Genomic DNA, 18,215 nt, shown 5'->3' with positions numbered 1-18,215 from the left:
CATATTTTCACATGAAAGTGAAGATTTTAGAATCTTGGTTTACAAATGTATGAGTTCTTCACGCTAACAATGTATGCTAGCTAAATTGTATTGAAACACATCTGAGGCTATTTTGGCAAATCTGGTGTTTTCATTATAAGTTTTAAAAATGGCTACATTTGGCTGGGCGCAGTGGCTAACTCCTGTAATCCCAGCACTTTAGGAAGCCGAGGCGGGCGGATCATGAGGTCAGGAGATCGAGACCATCCTGGCTAACACGGTGAAACTCCGTCTCTACTAAAAAATACAAAAAATTAGCCAGGCGTGGTGGTGGGTGCCTGTAGTCCCAGCTACTCAGGAGGCTGAGGCAGGAGAATGGCGTGAACACGGGAGGCAGAGCTTGCAGTGAGCCGAGATCGCACCACTGCACTCCAGCCTGGGCGACAGTGCGACTCCTTCTCAAAAAAGAAAAAAAAAGAAAAAAAAAAGGCTATATTTATATATAGCACTCTTAACTCCAGGTTAGTTCACTGTTCTTGTTTTCCTTGAGACAAGGTCTTCTCGCTCCCTTGTGCAGGCTGTGTAGTGGTACTATCACAGCTTACTGCAGCCTGGACTTCCTTGGCTCAAAGAATCCTTGTGCCGCAGACCCCCCAAGCAATTGACACCACAGATGCATGCCACCATGCCCAGCTAATTTTTGTATTTTTTGTAGAGACAGGGTTTCACCATGTTGCCCAGACTGGCCTGGTACTCCTGGGCTCAAGCAGTCCATCTACCTTGGCCTCCCAAAGTGCTGGGACTACAGGTGTGAGCCACTACCCTTGGCCCAGTTCAGATTCTATGTCTTTTTTTTTTTTTTTAAAGACGGAGTCTCGCTCTGTCGCTCAGGCTGGAGTGCAGTGGCGCAATCTCGGCTCACTGCAAGCTCCGCCTCCCGGGTTCACGCCATTCTCCTGCCTCAGCCTCTGCGAGTAGCTGGGACTACAGGTGCCCGCCACCACGCCCGGCTAATTTTTTGTATTTTTAGTAGAGACGGGGTTTCACCGTGGTCTCAATCTCCTGACCTCGTGATCCGCCCGCCTCGGCCTCCCAAAGTGCTGGGATTACAAGTGTGAGCCACCGCGCCCGGCCTGTATGTCTTAATTTTAATCTTTTCTGATTAGATTCTTATTAAATATATAAGAGGTCTATTGCTATACTAAACTTTATAATGGATTAGAAAAGCTTTTGACACCATTGTGTTGTTTTAGCATAGGATGATTTGCAAATTTACATTTGTCAGGTTAGGAGTCATCATACCAAGTCTTCCTTTTTTCCCTGTGTCTAAGAATTTATATCTATGAAAATGTCATAAATAATTTTAGACCACTACCGGTTTCTGATAAGATTTACAAAATTCGAAATAGTAGTATAATCCTTTTAATTCCTGCCATCTAGTTTACCACATTGTAGAAAATAGATGAGTTTAAGGGTTGGAGTATATACTCACTTGTTTCTGTCTGAAACTTGTGGCTGGGTGCAGTGGCTCATGCCTGTAATCCCAGCACTTTGGGAGGCCAAAGTGGGTGGATCACTTGAGGTCAGGAGTTTGAAACCAGCCTTGCCAACATGGTGAAACTCTGTCTCTATTAAAAATACAAAAATTAGCCGGGCGTGGTGGCACGTGCCTGTAGTCCCAGCTACTCGAGAGGCTGAGGCAGGAGAATTGCTTGAATCCAGGAATCCAGGAATCCAGGAGGCAGAGGTTGCAGTGAGCCAAGATTGCACCACTGCACTCCAGCCTGGGAGACAGAGGAAGACTGTGTCTCAAAAAAAAAAAAAAAAAAAAAAAAAAAAAAAAGTAGAAACTAATTCCCATTCTTTTTAAAATAGAATGTTTTTTATTTTTTTGAAATTCACTCATTTTTATAAGAATATTTTTCAAATTTTAATCATAGTATATTGTGAATTTATTTAGTGTAGAGTAGAAAATGTGTGCCTAACTCTTGATATTTTTTCCAAATTCTCTTTTTTTTTTGAGAGTCTCGCTGTGTCGCCCAAGCTGGAGTGCAGTGGCGCGATCTTGACTCACTGCAAGCTCCACCCCCCGGGTTCATGCCATTCTCCTCCCTCAGCTTCCTGAGTAGCTGAGACTACAGGTGCCCACCACCCCGCCCAGCTAATTTTTTGTATTTTTAGTAGAGGCAGAGTTTCACTGTCTTAGCCAGGATGGTCTTGATCTCCTGACCTCGTGATCCACTCGCCTTGGCCTCCCAAAGTGGTGGGATTACAGGCGTGAGTCACTGCGCCCGGCCTTTTTTTTTTTTTTGAGACAGAGTCTCACTTTGTCACCCAGGCTGGGGTGCAGTGGTGCAATCTTGGTTCACTGCAACCTCCGTCTCCTGGGTTGGAGCAATTCTTGTGCCTCAGCTTCCCAAGTAATTTTTTTTTTTTTTTTCTGTAGTTTTTGTAGAGACGGGGTTTCGCCATGTTGCCAAGGCTGGTCTTGAACTCCTGGCCTCAAGTGATCTGCCTGCCTCGGCCTCCCAAAGTGCTGGGATTACAGGCATGAGCCACCACACCCAGGCAATTTTTCCAAATCCGTAACCAACTTTCTTAGCATCGGTAATTGAAAAATCCTTTCCTTCCTCATCATTTTCTTATTTTTCCTTTGCCTTACATTAAATTTCTTGTAAATAAGGTTGATTTCTGTGCTACTAGTCTTATGCAGTGATGTCTCACAGTACTAGTGCAGATTTTAAAGAAGACTTTATATATAATAATTAGTATCTTTACTTTAAAAATGAAAAATATGCTATATAAAACTAGAAGTAATAATTGCTCAAAGAAGGAATTAGCACATTTAAGATTTTTAAGAGGTAGCTGGGCTATGGGACGAGGGGAAAGAAAGTGACAGGGAGAGATAATAGAAACAATAAATGGAAGGCCAGGCGCAGTGGCTGACGCCTATAATCCCAGCACTTTGGGAGGCTGAGGCAGGCGGATCACCTGAGGTCCAGAGTTCGAGACCAGCCTGACCAACATGGAGAAACCCCATCTCTACTAAAAATACAAAATTAGCCGGGCGTGGTGGCGCATGCTTGTAATCCCAGCTACTTGGGAGGCTGAGGCAGGAGAATCACTTGAACCTGGGAGGCGGAGGTTGCAGTGAGCTGAGATTGTGCCATTACACTCCAGCCTGGGCAACGAGAGGGAAACTCCATCTCAAAAAAAAAAAAAAAAAAAGGAATAAATGGAAATGACAGAAGAGGGACATCATAGAAGTAATGGGACCTCAAAAAGGCTCATGATTAAGGAAAAGGAGAGAGGCTGGTGTGGTAGCTCATGCCTGTAATCCTAGCACTTTGAGAGGTCGAGGTGGGCAGATCATCCTTGATGTCAGGAGTTCGAGACCAGCCTGGCCAACATGGTGAAACCCTGTCTCTACTACAAATACAAAAACTAGCTGGGTGTGGTGGTGGCCATCTGTAATCCCAGCTACTCGGGAAGTTGAGGAAGGAGAATCACTTGAACCCAGGACGTGGAAGTTGCAGTGGGCCAAGATCATGCCACTGCACTCCAGCCTGGGTGATGGAGTGAGACTCTGTCCCCCACCCCCCCCCCAGAAGAGGGAAAGGGAAACCATTCTCTTGCCTATGAGAGTGCTCTTCCCAGACTTCACTCCTGTTGTTGGGTCCAGAGAGCATTGTAATCCTCTTGTTATCTCATCCCAGGCCATGCCTGCTCCCACATCTCACCTGTCCCAACACTTTAACCTCTATTCTCTACATAGTGGTAATGTCATCTTAATGTGTGTTAGTGTCCCTTTTACCTACGTGTGATTTTTCAGGGAAATGGTTTGGGTGATCTGCTCTTGGTAAAAATGTTTGCTTTTGTGGCCAAGCGTGGAATTGGGCATAACTAGAAGCAATAAGATTAGCCAAGAAGGTACAGATATAATTTATTAGTGAGGCAAGGAGAGCTTGAACAGAATTAAAGAGGTGAGTAACAGATGGAAAGGAAAATCTAAAAGAATTTGGAACATATAACTAGGAGTTGTTTGTTATCTGAAGACAGAACCCAACCCAAAAAGGGGTAAAAGTTCAAAAATAATTACCAGAAAGTTGTAAATTTGATAGATTTGCATATTTCTAGGAACTAGACGTGAAAACTGAAAAGAATAGATACTTGAAGTTTAACTTACTGTCCTAAGACTGGCTAGTACTTACCACACCTCACTGTGTAGATAATGCTTTGTTGTCATACTTCCTACCTTACTTACTATGGACATAGAGATAGATACAATAGGCCGGGCGCGGTGGCTCACGCTTGTAATCCCAGCACTTTAGGAGGCCGAGGCGGGCGGATCACGAGGTCAGGAGATCGAGACCATGATGAAACCCCGTCTCTACTAAAAATACAAAAAATTAGCCGGGCGTGGTGGCGGGCGCCTGTAGTCCCAGCTACTCGGAGAGGCTGAGGCAGGAGAATGGCGTGAACCCGGGAGGCGAGGCTTGCAGTGAGCCGAGATTGCGCCACTGCACTCCAGCCTGGGCGACAGAGCGAGACTCCGTCTCAAAAAAAAAAAAAAAAAAAGAGATAGATACAATAGCTGTGATATGTGGCTAGATAGATACATAGATAAACTTGTAGAGAGAGAGAATGACTCTGGTGGGGGAGATAATCTTCTAGCGGAGGTAATTTGGTGAAGAACAGCAAAGTGATAATATTACTCTCAGTTCTTGTCTCATTTTGTTTTAACATAAAACTTCTTTGTAGAATAAGCAACTGCACAATACGCAAGGGAATTAGTTAACTGTACTTGCTTAAAGGATTTTTAAATTTTAGCTTATTTTAAGGTCTTTAATGTATAGCTTATTTTTCTATTTTTTTTTGCCAAACAGCTTATGTGTGAGTTGGGGAATGATGTTATAAATCGAGTTTATGAAGCTAATGTGGAAAAAATGGGAATAAAGAAACCACAACCAGGACAAAGGTACTGTTTCAGTTGTTTTTTTTCCCCCTAATTAGGGATATAGCTATGATTTTATTTCACTGTAGTAATTGATATATAACATTGAGACAAAGTGTTTAGAAGCAGTCATTACCACTTCTGTTCAAATGTTGGCTATCTCTTTCTTTGGTATGTTAATTAGATAATTATATTGTATTGAACAGATAATCAATTATAGTCTCTAGAGTAGAGAGATCTTAAAAATTAGGGCTCTATATAGGAATGTAGAAACCCTTAACAGTCAGTTAAAGTAGACCAAAGTTCTGTCCATGGTAGCATTCAAAAAGGGATAATCTATTCATTACTGTCTCTAAGGATCAAGTTTCTGTTAACCTACAGTGAATAATTTTACATTGTTCATACTTAATTTAGCAAAGATTTGTTAATCACATAGTTTATGCATGGCATTATAATATTGAAGAACTAAAGATGCAAAGTTTGCCCCTGAAAGGGAGAGAGTACTTGACTGCTGTGTTTGAAATTAGTCTTCCAATTCTGTATAAGGAGGGCTCATTGAATGAAGTGGCTAAGAGTTGGTACCTTCAAAGCACATGATGTTTGTTGTTGATACTGATTTCAGTCTAAGTCTTTATGTATGACCAATTGTATTTGAAAGTTATTGCTGTCTAAACCAATACCATTTAAATCAGAATCTTAATTATTTGCTAAAACAAGACTGAGTTATTTCAGACCTTGAAATAGCCTTCTATTTTAACCAAAGACCTAAACTTTATAAGAGGAGATAAGTAAAAAGTATAGAACAGATATGGCATTTTATGATGGTATCATAAATTAGAACTTTATTTCTTCTTAAATTAATAATGCTATGTGTTGTTTTAAAGTAGTCTTATGAAAAATTATGGCCATCAATAGTGCTCGTCCAGTATGTGAAATAATTTATTTGAGTAAAAACGAAAATAAAGTTACTTTCTATAAATTTTTAAGTTCTTTTTTTTCCTGTCGATGTTTTCTGGTCTGCAAAAAGCATAAGGGGAGTATAGAAATGAATAGCACAGAAATTAAGAGAAGGGAAGAGTAGCATGTTAATACTTTCGATTTTTCAGTTAGGTTATTGTTTGTATTTCACTTGAGTGTGAAATCATGGTTCATTAGGTATTTGGAAGGAAAACATATATATATATATATATATATATAATGTCACAGATTCAGTTTTAACTAGTATTACATTCAGTGACTTTGTTTGAATATATTCCATATATAATGACTTGTTTTGGTATTAGCCATGCTAAGAGATTAAGCAAAACATCATGACATTTTTATGTCTATCAGACAGGAGAAGGAGGCATATATCAGAGCAAAATATGTGGAGAGGAAATTTGTGGATAAATATTCTATATCATTATCACCTCCTGAGCAGCAAAAAAAGTTTGTCTCTAAAAGTTCTGAAGAAAAGAGGCTGAGCATTTCTAAATTTGGGCCAGGGGACCAAGTCAGAGCATCTGCCCAAAGTTCAGGTATGGCAAACTTTCTTACTGTGTCCATAGCTATTTTCTTAAGCTCAAATCACTTTTATAATCCCTGAACTAATAGCCATTGTCGTTTTTTTAATGTTAAAAACCTGTTCCCTTCTACATATTCTAAGAAAAACTGAATTTCTATGTCTTTAAAATAGTTAACTTTAAACAACTTCATAATATTTCACCTTTCTAGGTCATGTGTATATTCTAAGGAATAAAACTGCTTAAAATGCAAGGGGAGATGGGAATTATAAACCTGACATTTCAAAAGCCCTAAGTATCTGATTAACTACCTGATTTCCTTCCTATTTTTTCCTCCTAAATTTTTTCCCAGTAACGTTTTTTCCTGCCCTTTTCCCTTCTTATGGCCTGCTTTGTGCTTTGCTAACTTGCATGTCCCCAGTGATTGCTGTAAATAGCGACGAGGCCAGGCGGGAGTCTCTGTTTTGTCCTGATGAGCTAGATTCACTCTTCTCCTACTTTGATACTTCTTCAAAACTGCGTAGTAGTAAGTACTACTCTTGTGGAGCATTCCAAGTCTGTGCCAGTGGTCATTGTGCGGTGTGGCCATTTCTCTAGATGTTACCCATTGTCTCAGAATTACACGTTACTTACAGTCATATAATAAATTAAGCTCTTTACTACCCCGACATATTATGGAGTAATGAGATGTGTTACAACTCTGAAAATAAGTTTATTTTCAGGTTTTGTGATTGATTTATATCTCGATAAGCTAAGTGTTCAGAAGGGTTAAAATTATATTAAATGCATTCTCCTTGTGGTGCCTGAGTTCATGTTGATGTGTAAGAGCTCATTTTAAAACCTTGTTTGTGGGAGATTGTTTTCTAAATGGCATGAACTTTAATCATTAGTTAATTTTTCTTTAAAACAGTCAGAAGTAATGACAGTGGAATTCAGCAGAGCTCTGATGATGGAAGAGAATCTTTACCCTCCACAGTGTCAGCCAATAGTTTATATGAGCCTGGTGAGTTCTGATGAAACTCGATGTTAATTGGTTTTGTTTGCTGGAAAATGCATGTGGTAAATCTACTTTTGATTAAATATATATATATATATTTTTTTTTTTCTTTTTTTTTGAGATGGAGTTTTACTCTTACTGCCCAGGCTGGAGTGCAGCGGTGCGATCTTGGCTCACTGCAACCTCCGCCTTCCAGTTTCAAGTGATTCTTCTGCCTCAGCCTCCTGAGTAGCTGGGATTACAGGCACCCACCACCATGCCTGGCTAATTTTTGTGTTTTTAGTAGGGACGGGATTTCGCCACATTGGCCAGGCTGGTCTCGAACTCCTGACCTTGCGATCCACCCGCCTCGGCCTCCCAGAGTGCTGGAATTTGAGCCACCGCGCCTTGCCCTACTCTTGATTAAATATTTTAAAGGAAGAGGTTAGTCTTAAAAGGTAACTAGGGGAGGAGTAATACGTTTAAATGAGAAAGCAGCGATTTCTTCATATTTGGAAATTCTGTCCTAGTTATATATTGTTTATACTTTTTTTATTTTTATTTATTTACTTTTTTTGAGATGGAGTCTTTCTCTGTCACCCAGGATGGAGTACAGTGGTGCGATCTTCGCTTACTGCAAGCCCCACGTCCTGGGTTCATGCCATTCTCCTGCCTTAGCCTCCCGAGTAGCTGGGACTACAGATGCCCACCACCACGCCTGGCTAATTTTTTTTTTTTGTATTTTTAGTAGAGATGGGGTTTCACCGTTTTAGCCAGGATGGTCTCGATCTCCTGACCTCGTGATCCACCCATCTCGGCCTCCCAAAGTGCTGGGATTACAGGCGCGAGCCACTGAGCCTGGCCTACATTTTATTTTTTATTTTGAGTCTCGCTCTGTTGTCCAGGCTGGATTGCAGTGGCATGATCTTGGCTCACTGCAGCCTCCACCTTCTGGGTTCACACAGTTCTCCCACTCAGCCTCCCGAGTAGCTGGGTTACGGCTGTGTGTCACCATGCCCAGCTAATTTTTGTATTTTTAGTATAGATGGGGTTTCACCATGTTGGCCAGGCTGATCTTGAACTCCTGACCTCAAGTGATCCACCTGCCTCAGCCCCCGAAAGTGCTGGGATTATAGGCGTCAGCCAGCACACCTGATCCTTAGTTGTACATTCTTCCAAGCCTAATGGTATGTGCTAAAAGTGCCTTACCAATTGCCAAGGATAATTTTTAATCCACATGAACTGTGTGTCTTATTATCCTTTATCTTTCCTTGTGGCTGTCCTATCAGGAGAAAGAGATCAGCAACTCCCTCCCCCATTAGATTTTTCTTTTGACTTGTGCTTTATACCCTTGTCCCCTCCTCCATGATTTCGGTGATTTTGGTCCTGCAGAGTACTCAGGGGAGTCAGCACTCTTCAAATTACTTGAAGTGCTTGTAGTGCAAATTAGGATGGTATTGGACCATCCTAGGAATGAAGTGAGGTTTGGTCTAGTAGTGAAAGTTTTTATGGATTCTTGCTGCTTCTTAAGTCCCAACATTTAGGAATATACTCAATTTTAATCTAGTACAGAGTAATTAACCTATCCCTTGGATACTGGCAAGAACAGAAAGGCCTGGCATATCAGTGATTGACTTTATAGGAGAAGAAGGTTGAATGTTGGGGAATATCTATGTGAAAATCTCCTATAAGCTCATTATGATAGATTAATGGTTTCTTATGTCATAGCTTTATTTTTTAAAAATTGCGATAAAATGCACATAAAGTTTATCATCTTAACCTTTTTTCTTTTTTTTTTTTTTTGAGACTGAGTCACACTCTGTTGCCCAGGCTGGAGTGCAGTGGTGCAATCTCAGCTCACTGCAACCTCTGCCTCCCGGGTTCAAGCGATTCTCCTGCCTCAGTCTCCCAGGTAGATGGGATTACAGGTGCCCGCTACCATGCCTGGCTAATTTTTGTATTTTTAGTAAAGATGAGGTTTCACCATGTTGGCCAGGCTGGTTTCGAACTCCTGACCTCAAGTGATCCACCCACCTCAGCCTCCCAAAGTGCTGGGATTGCAGGTGTGAGCCACCGTGGCTGGCCCATCTTAACCATTTTTAAGTGTACAGTTTAGTGGCATTAAGTATATTCCCATTAGTGTGCTACCATTACTGCCATTCATCCACAAAACTCTTTGTATCTTGCAAAACTGAAACTCTACCTATTAAATAATTTTTTCTTTTTCTGCCAAGAGCTCATTTTTATTGATGTATATGTGTTTGCTTTTCAGAAGGAGAAAGGCAAGATTCTTCTATGTTTCTTGACTCAAAACATCTTAATCCAGGACTTCAGCTTTATAGGGCATCATATGAAAAAAACCTTCCTAAAATGGCTGAGGCTTTGGCTCATGGCGCAGATGTGAACTGGGCCAATTCAGAGGAAAACAAAGCGACACCACTTATTCAGGCTGTATTAGGGGTATGCATTTATATAATGACATTTTCATTAGCAATCAAATATTTAAAAAATCGTAATACGTTCTGAACTGGCTTTAGTATTATCTTTGCTTCAAGAGATGGGTTAGAAAATAGAAGGAACCTCTGTGCTATTAATAGTAGTGGTTTCTGAGCACCACTTCGATTGTTTCAAGTTTTTTTGCAGTGGAAAAGAATTCTGATAATGAAAGTATATAGTGTGTTTTGCTAGTTCACAAACTGCAAATGAATCTCTATTAGAATTAGTTCTTGGGAAGAAAATAATGTAATTTATAATTTCTCTGCCTTGGCTGAGGGATATTTTTTGTTTTGGAGAGAAGGAAATGGAAATGCTATTTGAGTAAAGAAGACCAATTGTTTTTAAAAAGAAATGTATTGTTTCTTGTTATTTGCTTTTGTCTATAGTCATCCTCTTTTTTCCTTTAAGGGCTCTTTGGTGACGTGTGAGTTCCTCCTACAGAATGGTGCTAATGTCAACCAAAGAGATGTCCAAGGGCGGGGACCATTGCACCATGCCACCGTCTTAGGGCACACAGGGTAACTGCAGTGCTTTAATATTTACGGAGACTTTATTTGAAAAATTATTTTGAATTAATGTTTTAGTTTTTCTCAGGTTAAAGTTTTCAGGTAATGTTTGTAAAGAGATGTGTTCCATGACTTATTTTGTCATGATGGAATTTGAAAGTTAAAAAAGTCTCTTTCAGAAAAAGCTACTATTGGTTTTCAGATACGAAAATTTCAAGGCTTACTTTGACCTTAACTTGTCATTAAATAGATCAGTTTTAGTACTTAACTTTCTCTGTTATTAAAATTGTGGTGATTTTGTCAGACAACTTAAGCCTATGTTTGTGTTTATGTATGTATGTACATATACATTATTTCCATAGCATGCACACAGATAACCTATTTAAAGATAATTTGATGACTTTGTAATTTTTAGTTTTTCCACAGGGTAGCTAAAGTCAAATTCTAAACTAAATTCTTACTTTGGGTTATTGACATTATGTCTTCTGGAGTGATAGTAAGATTCACAGAACAATAAAGCTTTGAAAATTGACTTTCTATTATTAGGAAGTATAAATGAAAGAAAATGTTGGCTTTGTATGAAAAATTTGTGTCTTAAACGCTTGTTTCTTAATAAGACATCTCAGGGTATCCGATTATTATGTGGCAGATAAGCAAGAAGCTCTTATTTTAAAATATTTTTAAAATAGCATCTGCATTTATTTAGAGATAAGGTCTCACCCTGTTGCCCAGGCAGGAGTGCAGTGGTGCGATCATAGCCCACTACAGCCTTGAACTCCTAGGCTCAAGCGATCCCCCCCTAGTAGCTTGGGTTATAGGCGTGAGCCACTGTGTCTGGCTATTTTCATTTATTTATTTATTTATTTTTTATTTTTTTATTTATTTATTTTTTATTTATTTATTTTGAGATAAAGTCTTACTGTGTCACCCAGGCTGGAGTGCAGTAGCACAATCTCAGCTCACTGCAACCTCCACCTCCTGGGTTCAAGCGATTCTCCTGCCTTAGCCCCCTGAGTAGCTGGGATTATAGGTGTGCACCACCATGCCTGGCCAATTTTTTTGTATTTTCAGTAGAGATGAGGTTTCATCACGTTGGCCAGGCTGGTCTTGAACTCCTGACCTCAGGTGATCCACCTGCCTCAGCCTCCCAAAATGCTGGGATTACAGGCATGAGCCACCGCGCCCGGCCATGTCTGGCTATTTTTATCATGGCTTGTTTTCTTCTATCAGCAAAGAGATTCAGTCAGATAACTTCATCGTTTAAACTTTCTACACTTAAAAAAGGTAGTATTTAAGGTAGTACTTAACTCATCCTTTGTATTTTCTTCTTTTTTTTTAAGAGATGGGAGTCTCACTATGTTGCTCAGGTTGGAGTGTGGTGACTGTTCATAGGCACATTCATAGCTCACTACAGCCTTGAATTCTGGGGCTCAGGATCTTCATGCCTCAGCTTCCCAAGTGGCTGGGACTACAGGCATGCCCTGCCACTCCCGGCTAATTTTTAAAATTTTTTTTAGAGACATTTTGCTATGTTGCTCAGGCTGGTCTTGAACTTCTGACCTCAAGTGATTCCTCCTACCTCTGCCTTTTGAGTAGCTGAGATTACAGGTGCTTACCTTGCCCAGTCATTATTTTCTTCTTAAACTATCAAAATTATTTCCATTTTATTTCATAGACTCCATTTAGTCATTCTTTCATATTTTAAATTTTTTTTCAGTTTATTCAAGTAATGAATATTTGCAAGTACAGCAAGCAGATTACTTCCCATTCTTTGCTGTTGTATTATCATTATTATGAAGTTTACATTGCCTTGGCTTTCTTCATTTTCAGATAATGACCTTGAGTGATCTTTTTTTCATTTAGGTTTATAGATTACCTGTGCACATGTTTTTATGATATTCTTTTTTTTTTTTTTTGAGATGGAGTCTTGCTCTTGCCCAGGCTGGAGTGCAGTGGTGCGATCTTGGCTCACTGCAAGTTCCGCCTCCCGGGTGCACGCCATTCTTCTGCCTCGGCCTCCTGTGTAGCTGGGACTACAGGTGTTCACCACCACACCCGGCTATGTTTTTTTATTTTTTTATTTTTTTATTTTTAGTAGGGATGGGGTTTCACCTTGTTAGCCAGGATGGTCTCAATCTCCTGACCTCGTGATCCGCCGGCCTTGGCCTCCCAAAGTGCTGGGATTACAGGCGTGAGCCACCATGCCCGGCCTTTTTATGATATTCTTTGAGGATAGGGACCACAACTTATATATCCACCATGCTATCTATATAGCACCAGATTAAATAGGATAATGTATGCAAAAATACCTTGAGACTTGTGAAATGTTGATCTTGGTAAGTTTTTATTAGTAGAGTTAGTGTTCAATTAATATTTTTAGAATGAATCAAGAATTTCCTAATGAAAATGTTACTTAAGTAGTACTTTTTTTTTTAAGGTGAATACTAATATTTTTTTCTTATCGACGATATCTCAAAAATGCTGTTTTCTTAAACAGGCAGGTATGTTTATTCCTAAAACGAGGTGCCAATCAACATGCCACTGATGAAGAAGGGAAAGACCCTTTGAGCATAGCTGTGGAAGCGGCCAATGCTGATATAGTCACCTTGTAAGTACTTCCTTTTTACTTGACTATTTCCATACAGTGAATTACAGTTGTCCCTCGGTTATCCACAGTGAATTGGTTCCAGGACCCTGTGGATACCAACATCCATATGTGCTCATGTCCCTTATATAAAATGGTATGTATTTACATATAACTTACATACCTCCTCGCATATACTTTAAGTCATCTCTACTTATTATGCCTAATACAATGGAAATGCTGTCTATGTAGTTGTTATACTATAGTGTTTTGTATTTGTATTTATTCATTTATTTTTGAGACTGACTCTCACTCTGTTGCCCAGACTGGAGTGCACTGGCTCCCTGCAACCTCCAACTCCCAGATTCAAGTGATTCTTCTGCCTCAGCCTCCCTAGTAGCTGGGATTACAGGTGTGATCCACCACAACCTGCTAATTTTTGTATTTTTAGTAGAGATGGGGTTTCACCATGTTGGCCAGGCTGGTCTTGAACTCCTGACCTCAGGTGATCCACCCGCCTCGGCCTCCCAAAGTGCTGGGATTACAGGTGTGAGCCACCGCGCCTGGTTGATTATTTGTATTTTAAAATCGTTGTATGGTTATTTTTTATTGCCTTTTTTCCCCTGAATATTTTCCACTGGTGATTCGTTGAACCCGCAGAGAAGGACAGCCAACTGTACTTGCACAAAGTGTTAACATAGCATTGTGCATTGTGTGAACTTCGAAGTTGGTTGGTATTTACTTTGTGCCATGTACTTCTCTAAGCACATTAAGTGTATTAAAACACTTTAAATGCATGAACTTATTTGGTTCTCACAACAACTCTATGAGGAAGATATTGTTAATATTGTCTTCATTTTATAGAAAAAGAAGCCAAGCCATAGATAATTTGAGATGTTAGTAAGTGGTGGAGTTGGGATTTGAAACCAAGAATTGTGTCCCTAAAACCCATGTTCTTAGCCATTTATGCTATACTGCCTGATACAGAAACAGAAAACCAGTGACTTCTTTAAAATGGTTTCTTTCTTTTTTTTTTTTTTGAGACAGTTTTGCTCTTGTTGCCCAGGCTGGAGTGCAATGGCACGATCTCAGCTCAGCAACCTCTGCCTCCTGGGTTCAAGCGATTCTCCCTTCTCAGCCTCCTGAGTAGTTGGGATTACAGGCATGCGCCACCATGCCTGGCTAATTTTGTATTTTTAGTAGATGGGGTTTCTCCATGCTGGTCAGGCTGGTCTTAAACTCCTGACCTCAGGTGATCCACCTGCCTCGGCCTCCCAAAGTGCTAGGATTACAGGCATGAGTCACTGCGCCCAGCTAAAATGGTTTCTTTATCTCTTTGTATAGTACTAGGGCAGAGGCTGGGATTGTTAGAGTAACAGATAATTATTCTACTACCTCGAGAATTAGAGGATTCTCTAATTCTGTAGGCAGGATAGTTGCATTGATATTAGTAATTTGTGAAGTTCCATTACCTTTGGGCAGTGGTAGGAATTTGTGCTTGTTTTTAAAAATAATTATTCACATAAAGCTAGGTGCTCCCACCCATAATCCAAGCTACTCAGGAGATTGAGGTGGGAGGGTTGCTTGAGCCCAGAAGCTGGAGAAAAGCCTGGGTAACATAGCGAGACCCTGTCTTTACAAAAAATTAAAAATTAGCCAGGTGTGGTGGCACATACTTGTAGTCGTAGCTACTTGGGAGGACGAATGAGACCCTGTCTCAAAAAAAAAAAAAAAATTATGTGAATACTTGATTAATTTTAAGATTAAAATGCATGCTTTTGAATGTTTGAATAAAATTTAATGTGATCCTTTAAATAATTTTGAGGTCTTAATTTGATTTACATCTCAGATCAAAGTAGTTTATTACACATGGAATTCAGAAAATTAATCATCACCTATACCTTATTATGTAGGAAGTCTCAAGCATATTTTGTATTGTCACTTATTCTTTTTATCCTGGGCTAAATGAAGCCCATAACTGCTTATCCCCCATCACTGGAGAAGAAATAGATCCATCCACAGTCCTGAGCTCCTACGGAGAATTCTTGACTTCTCATATGTCACCCCTCTGCCAAATAAAATAACAAAACAGCAAAACATAGTTTCTCAGATCCTTTCCCCACAGGAGGGGTTACTGTTATTATGGAGGCTATTGCAGGAAAATGTAGAACTCTTAAATCATTACAGATTTACAGTAGAAGAAATACAAGTTATTAAAGAAAAGATAGGAATGATATAGAGAGACAAGCTCTGCAGGCAGCTTCCCAGGCAATACCTATATAGCAGTGGACCCTTCCCTTAAAAATAATCTGTTCTCAAATCGTCTAGATTTTCTTGTTTTACTTTGTGTGAGTGCTTCAGTTTCACTTAAGAATTTTTGTAAGTAAGCATCCTCTGTGAAAACCCAAATGCCAAAGGAAGATTTGTGGAACTGTTGTTAATACACACAGTGGTTGAGAGAGAAGATAAAGGGAATTGTGGAACTTTGAAGATAGGAAAAGTTCATATCACACATGCAGTTGCCAGAGAGAACACTTCAGAAGAGGGTGATGGAGGTCTGAGAAGGCAGTGGAAATTTGGTGGCCCAGAAGGACAGGCGAGAGGTACAGAGTAGGAGAGGGGTACCAAACACAATATTTGCCTATTTTAAAATGTTGCTTAAAGGAAATACTTAGCTTCTTAATCTAGTGCTACATGTCATCTGCTGCCAAGATGAATAACCTAAAAAGAATGTATAAGCAATATGGTAATGTTGGGAAATTCTTGATAACCTATAGTCATTTATTATAATGTTTGTATATCAAAATATATTCTCAGTATTTAGAGGCGACACATGCTGTTTATATGTCTGGAACTACCTCACTTCAGGGTGAGCCAGAGTGAACTTTTGACAGGTTCTCACTTCTGCACTATAGAAGCAATAATTTCAACAGTTGGCAGTTAAAATTTGACAGGTTGCTGTAAGAGCCAGGAATTGTCAGGCATCTGGAGGAGGCAAGCCATTAGAGGTATTGCAGGGATGCTGCTGCAGTACAGCTAAAATGCAGTCGTCGGAAGATTTTTATTGTCCTTTTTCATGAGAATTGTATGAAAGTGAGATAGTTATCTTTGTACCTCAGATTGCTGGGTTTGATAAACTAAAAGCCAGATTATTTTAATGGCAAATAAAACACAATTACGTTAGTACATGTAGTATTACCTGTTTATAGACTTTATTTATGACATTTATATTGTATAGTGTCATCTAAAACACTTTTATTTATTTTTAGGTTGCGTTTAGCAAGAATGAATGAAGAGATGCGGGAATCAGAAGGACTTTATGGACAGCCAGGTCAATATTCTACTAATAACCATACTGAAATGCAGTATAAGAAATGCATTCAGGAATTTATCAGTTTACAACTGGAAGATTCATAGTTCTTTAGCAAACTAATGTGATACTATAGAGTTTTTATAACCTACTTGTAAATTGTGAGTTGTTAGCTTTGTACTGTACTTAACTGAATCCTTGGGTGGCTAATCCCGGGCCTCTAAAAATTCGTAACTCTTCCTATGACAGTACACATTGACTTGCTCTATTTCACTCTGGCTGCTGACTTCTTTATTTGCTGTACAGATGTCTTCCATATACATTCCAGTGAAGTGAATGGAATGGTAAAAATATTCTTTATATACTTACAGCAGCAAAATAGTTGTTTTCTTTTTGGAATTCTTTTTAGCTGTCAAGTGAATATAACAAAATTGTTTTCTTTTTGTTATTCAGGGAATTTGTATAAATTACGTTCAGGGAAAAAAAAAATCACCATGTGTCTGGCATATAAAAAGCCAGTATGGAAAATACCAAGAAAAAGTTTACTGATGAGTTTTGTACTATAATCTAAAAGCAAGTTGAAGATTTAAAATGAAAATTCACCAGGTGGAGAAGTCCATGATGTGAGTGGAGCTAGTTTGAAAGGCTGAGGGCAAAGGTCTCATTTTATCTAAAGCTAAAGCTTTGCCTCCAGGCAGTTGTACATTATCTCTTAGATAAGCGGAAGTATTTAGAACAATACTTTTTGCACCTGATGGCAAAGTAGATTTATTCTACTTGAGAAATTTCGATTCATGATCACCTCAAGTTTCATTCTAAGTAATTTTCACCTTTGAATCAAGATGTCAAGGAAGAAATATCAGATTCTTCTCTTTGAAGAACACGTTGATTAGACGTTCTTCACAAAGAAGAGAGTAATTATTGGTTCTCTTGTTTCATGAATTTGAGTATATAAATTACTCATCTGTCTGTTTTAAATTTATATACACATTAGTAAAAAATTTCATGAATTCGTGACTAAAATACTTGAGAATATTGTTTGCAATGAGTAAGTTTGGTTTTTTAAAAATGAATATTGATACATTATTTTTAAAATGACCTAGTAATATCATCTCTTCTTCCTGTTTAAATACATTTTGAAATTTCTGTACTTCAGCCATTTATTTTAATGAGATTAATATATAGTTAATGTGAGGCCATTCTTTCCTCAGAGGACCGTATTTACTACTGCTTATTTTTGGCCTAATTTAATATGGAACAAGTAAGAACGTTAAGAATAGAGGCACTTCAGCTAGATATTTCTAATCTAGGGTGTCCCACTTTAATCCTATGGATCATACAATACTAGGCGGCTCATGATGTTCCAAGATGTAAGAGTGCGTGCTGATTAAGGGTGAAGCTCTAGCATTAATTCTGGATTTCACCCATTTGTTTTAAACTTGAATGTTAGATTTTAAATAGGTTATAATTTTATAACAGATATTCTTAACTGATAGTATTACTAGGCCATTTTTGAGGCCTTTATGTTTAAGCACTTTAAAATAAAAATTGTTTAAAGAATATGACCTGATATTTGTGAGAGAAGAGTGAACCTCAAGATTTTAAGTTAAACAATTATTTTCCCTGTGAAATTTTTAACTTCAATGTTTGGTTAGCTGCTCTTTCCTTACGGTGTCTGCTGATGTTCACCCAGCTGATTAGCCAGGTGGTCAGTGGTCGGCCCTTCTCTGGAGTTGGGAAGCTTGAAAGGAGAGAGCCTCTAAGTTCTTGCCACTTCCAGTTCCACCCAAATTGCTTGGGTTTCTGCCGCCATCATTTAGGAGCATTCAGATGTCTTTCACTGTCATTTTTGAGTTTATATATACATAAACTTAAAATGTATAGAAAAGAATTTTCCAATTTATTTTA

At 39.0% G+C, this 18,215-nt stretch overlaps 1 protein-coding gene across 4 annotated transcripts in view; it reads left to right on the top strand.

Annotated features, from left to right (window-relative positions):
- Positions 1-18,215, top strand: part of ACAP2 (ArfGAP with coiled-coil, ankyrin repeat and PH domains 2) — a 178,488-nt gene that overhangs the window by 151,069 nt on the left and 9,204 nt on the right. For 2 of the 4 annotated variants that reach the window (XM_032171944.2, XM_032171943.2), the window contains 7 exons: positions 4,866-4,957; positions 6,266-6,450; positions 7,346-7,438; positions 9,684-9,871; positions 10,316-10,425; positions 12,911-13,021; positions 16,267-16,328. In XM_032171944.2, coding sequence (XP_032027835.1) covers positions 4,866-4,957; positions 6,266-6,450; positions 7,346-7,438; positions 9,684-9,871; positions 10,316-10,425; positions 12,911-13,021; positions 16,267-16,328 — 841 coding nt within the window. Of the gene's footprint in view, positions 1-4,865; positions 4,958-6,265; positions 6,451-6,856; positions 6,962-7,345; positions 7,439-9,683; positions 9,872-10,315; positions 10,426-12,910; positions 13,022-16,266; positions 16,543-18,215 lie in introns of those variants that run through there. The other 2 variants (XM_032171939.2, XM_058426159.1) reach the window with 2 other exon arrangements.

The sequence above is a fragment of the Hylobates moloch genome, unplaced genomic scaffold (genome assembly GCF_009828535.3).
Source record: "Hylobates moloch isolate HMO894 unplaced genomic scaffold, HMol_V3 SCAFFOLD_13, whole genome shotgun sequence".
Taxonomy (NCBI): Eukaryota; Metazoa; Chordata; class Mammalia; order Primates; family Hylobatidae; genus Hylobates; species Hylobates moloch.
This window is presented reverse-complemented; position numbering and strand designations above follow the sequence as displayed.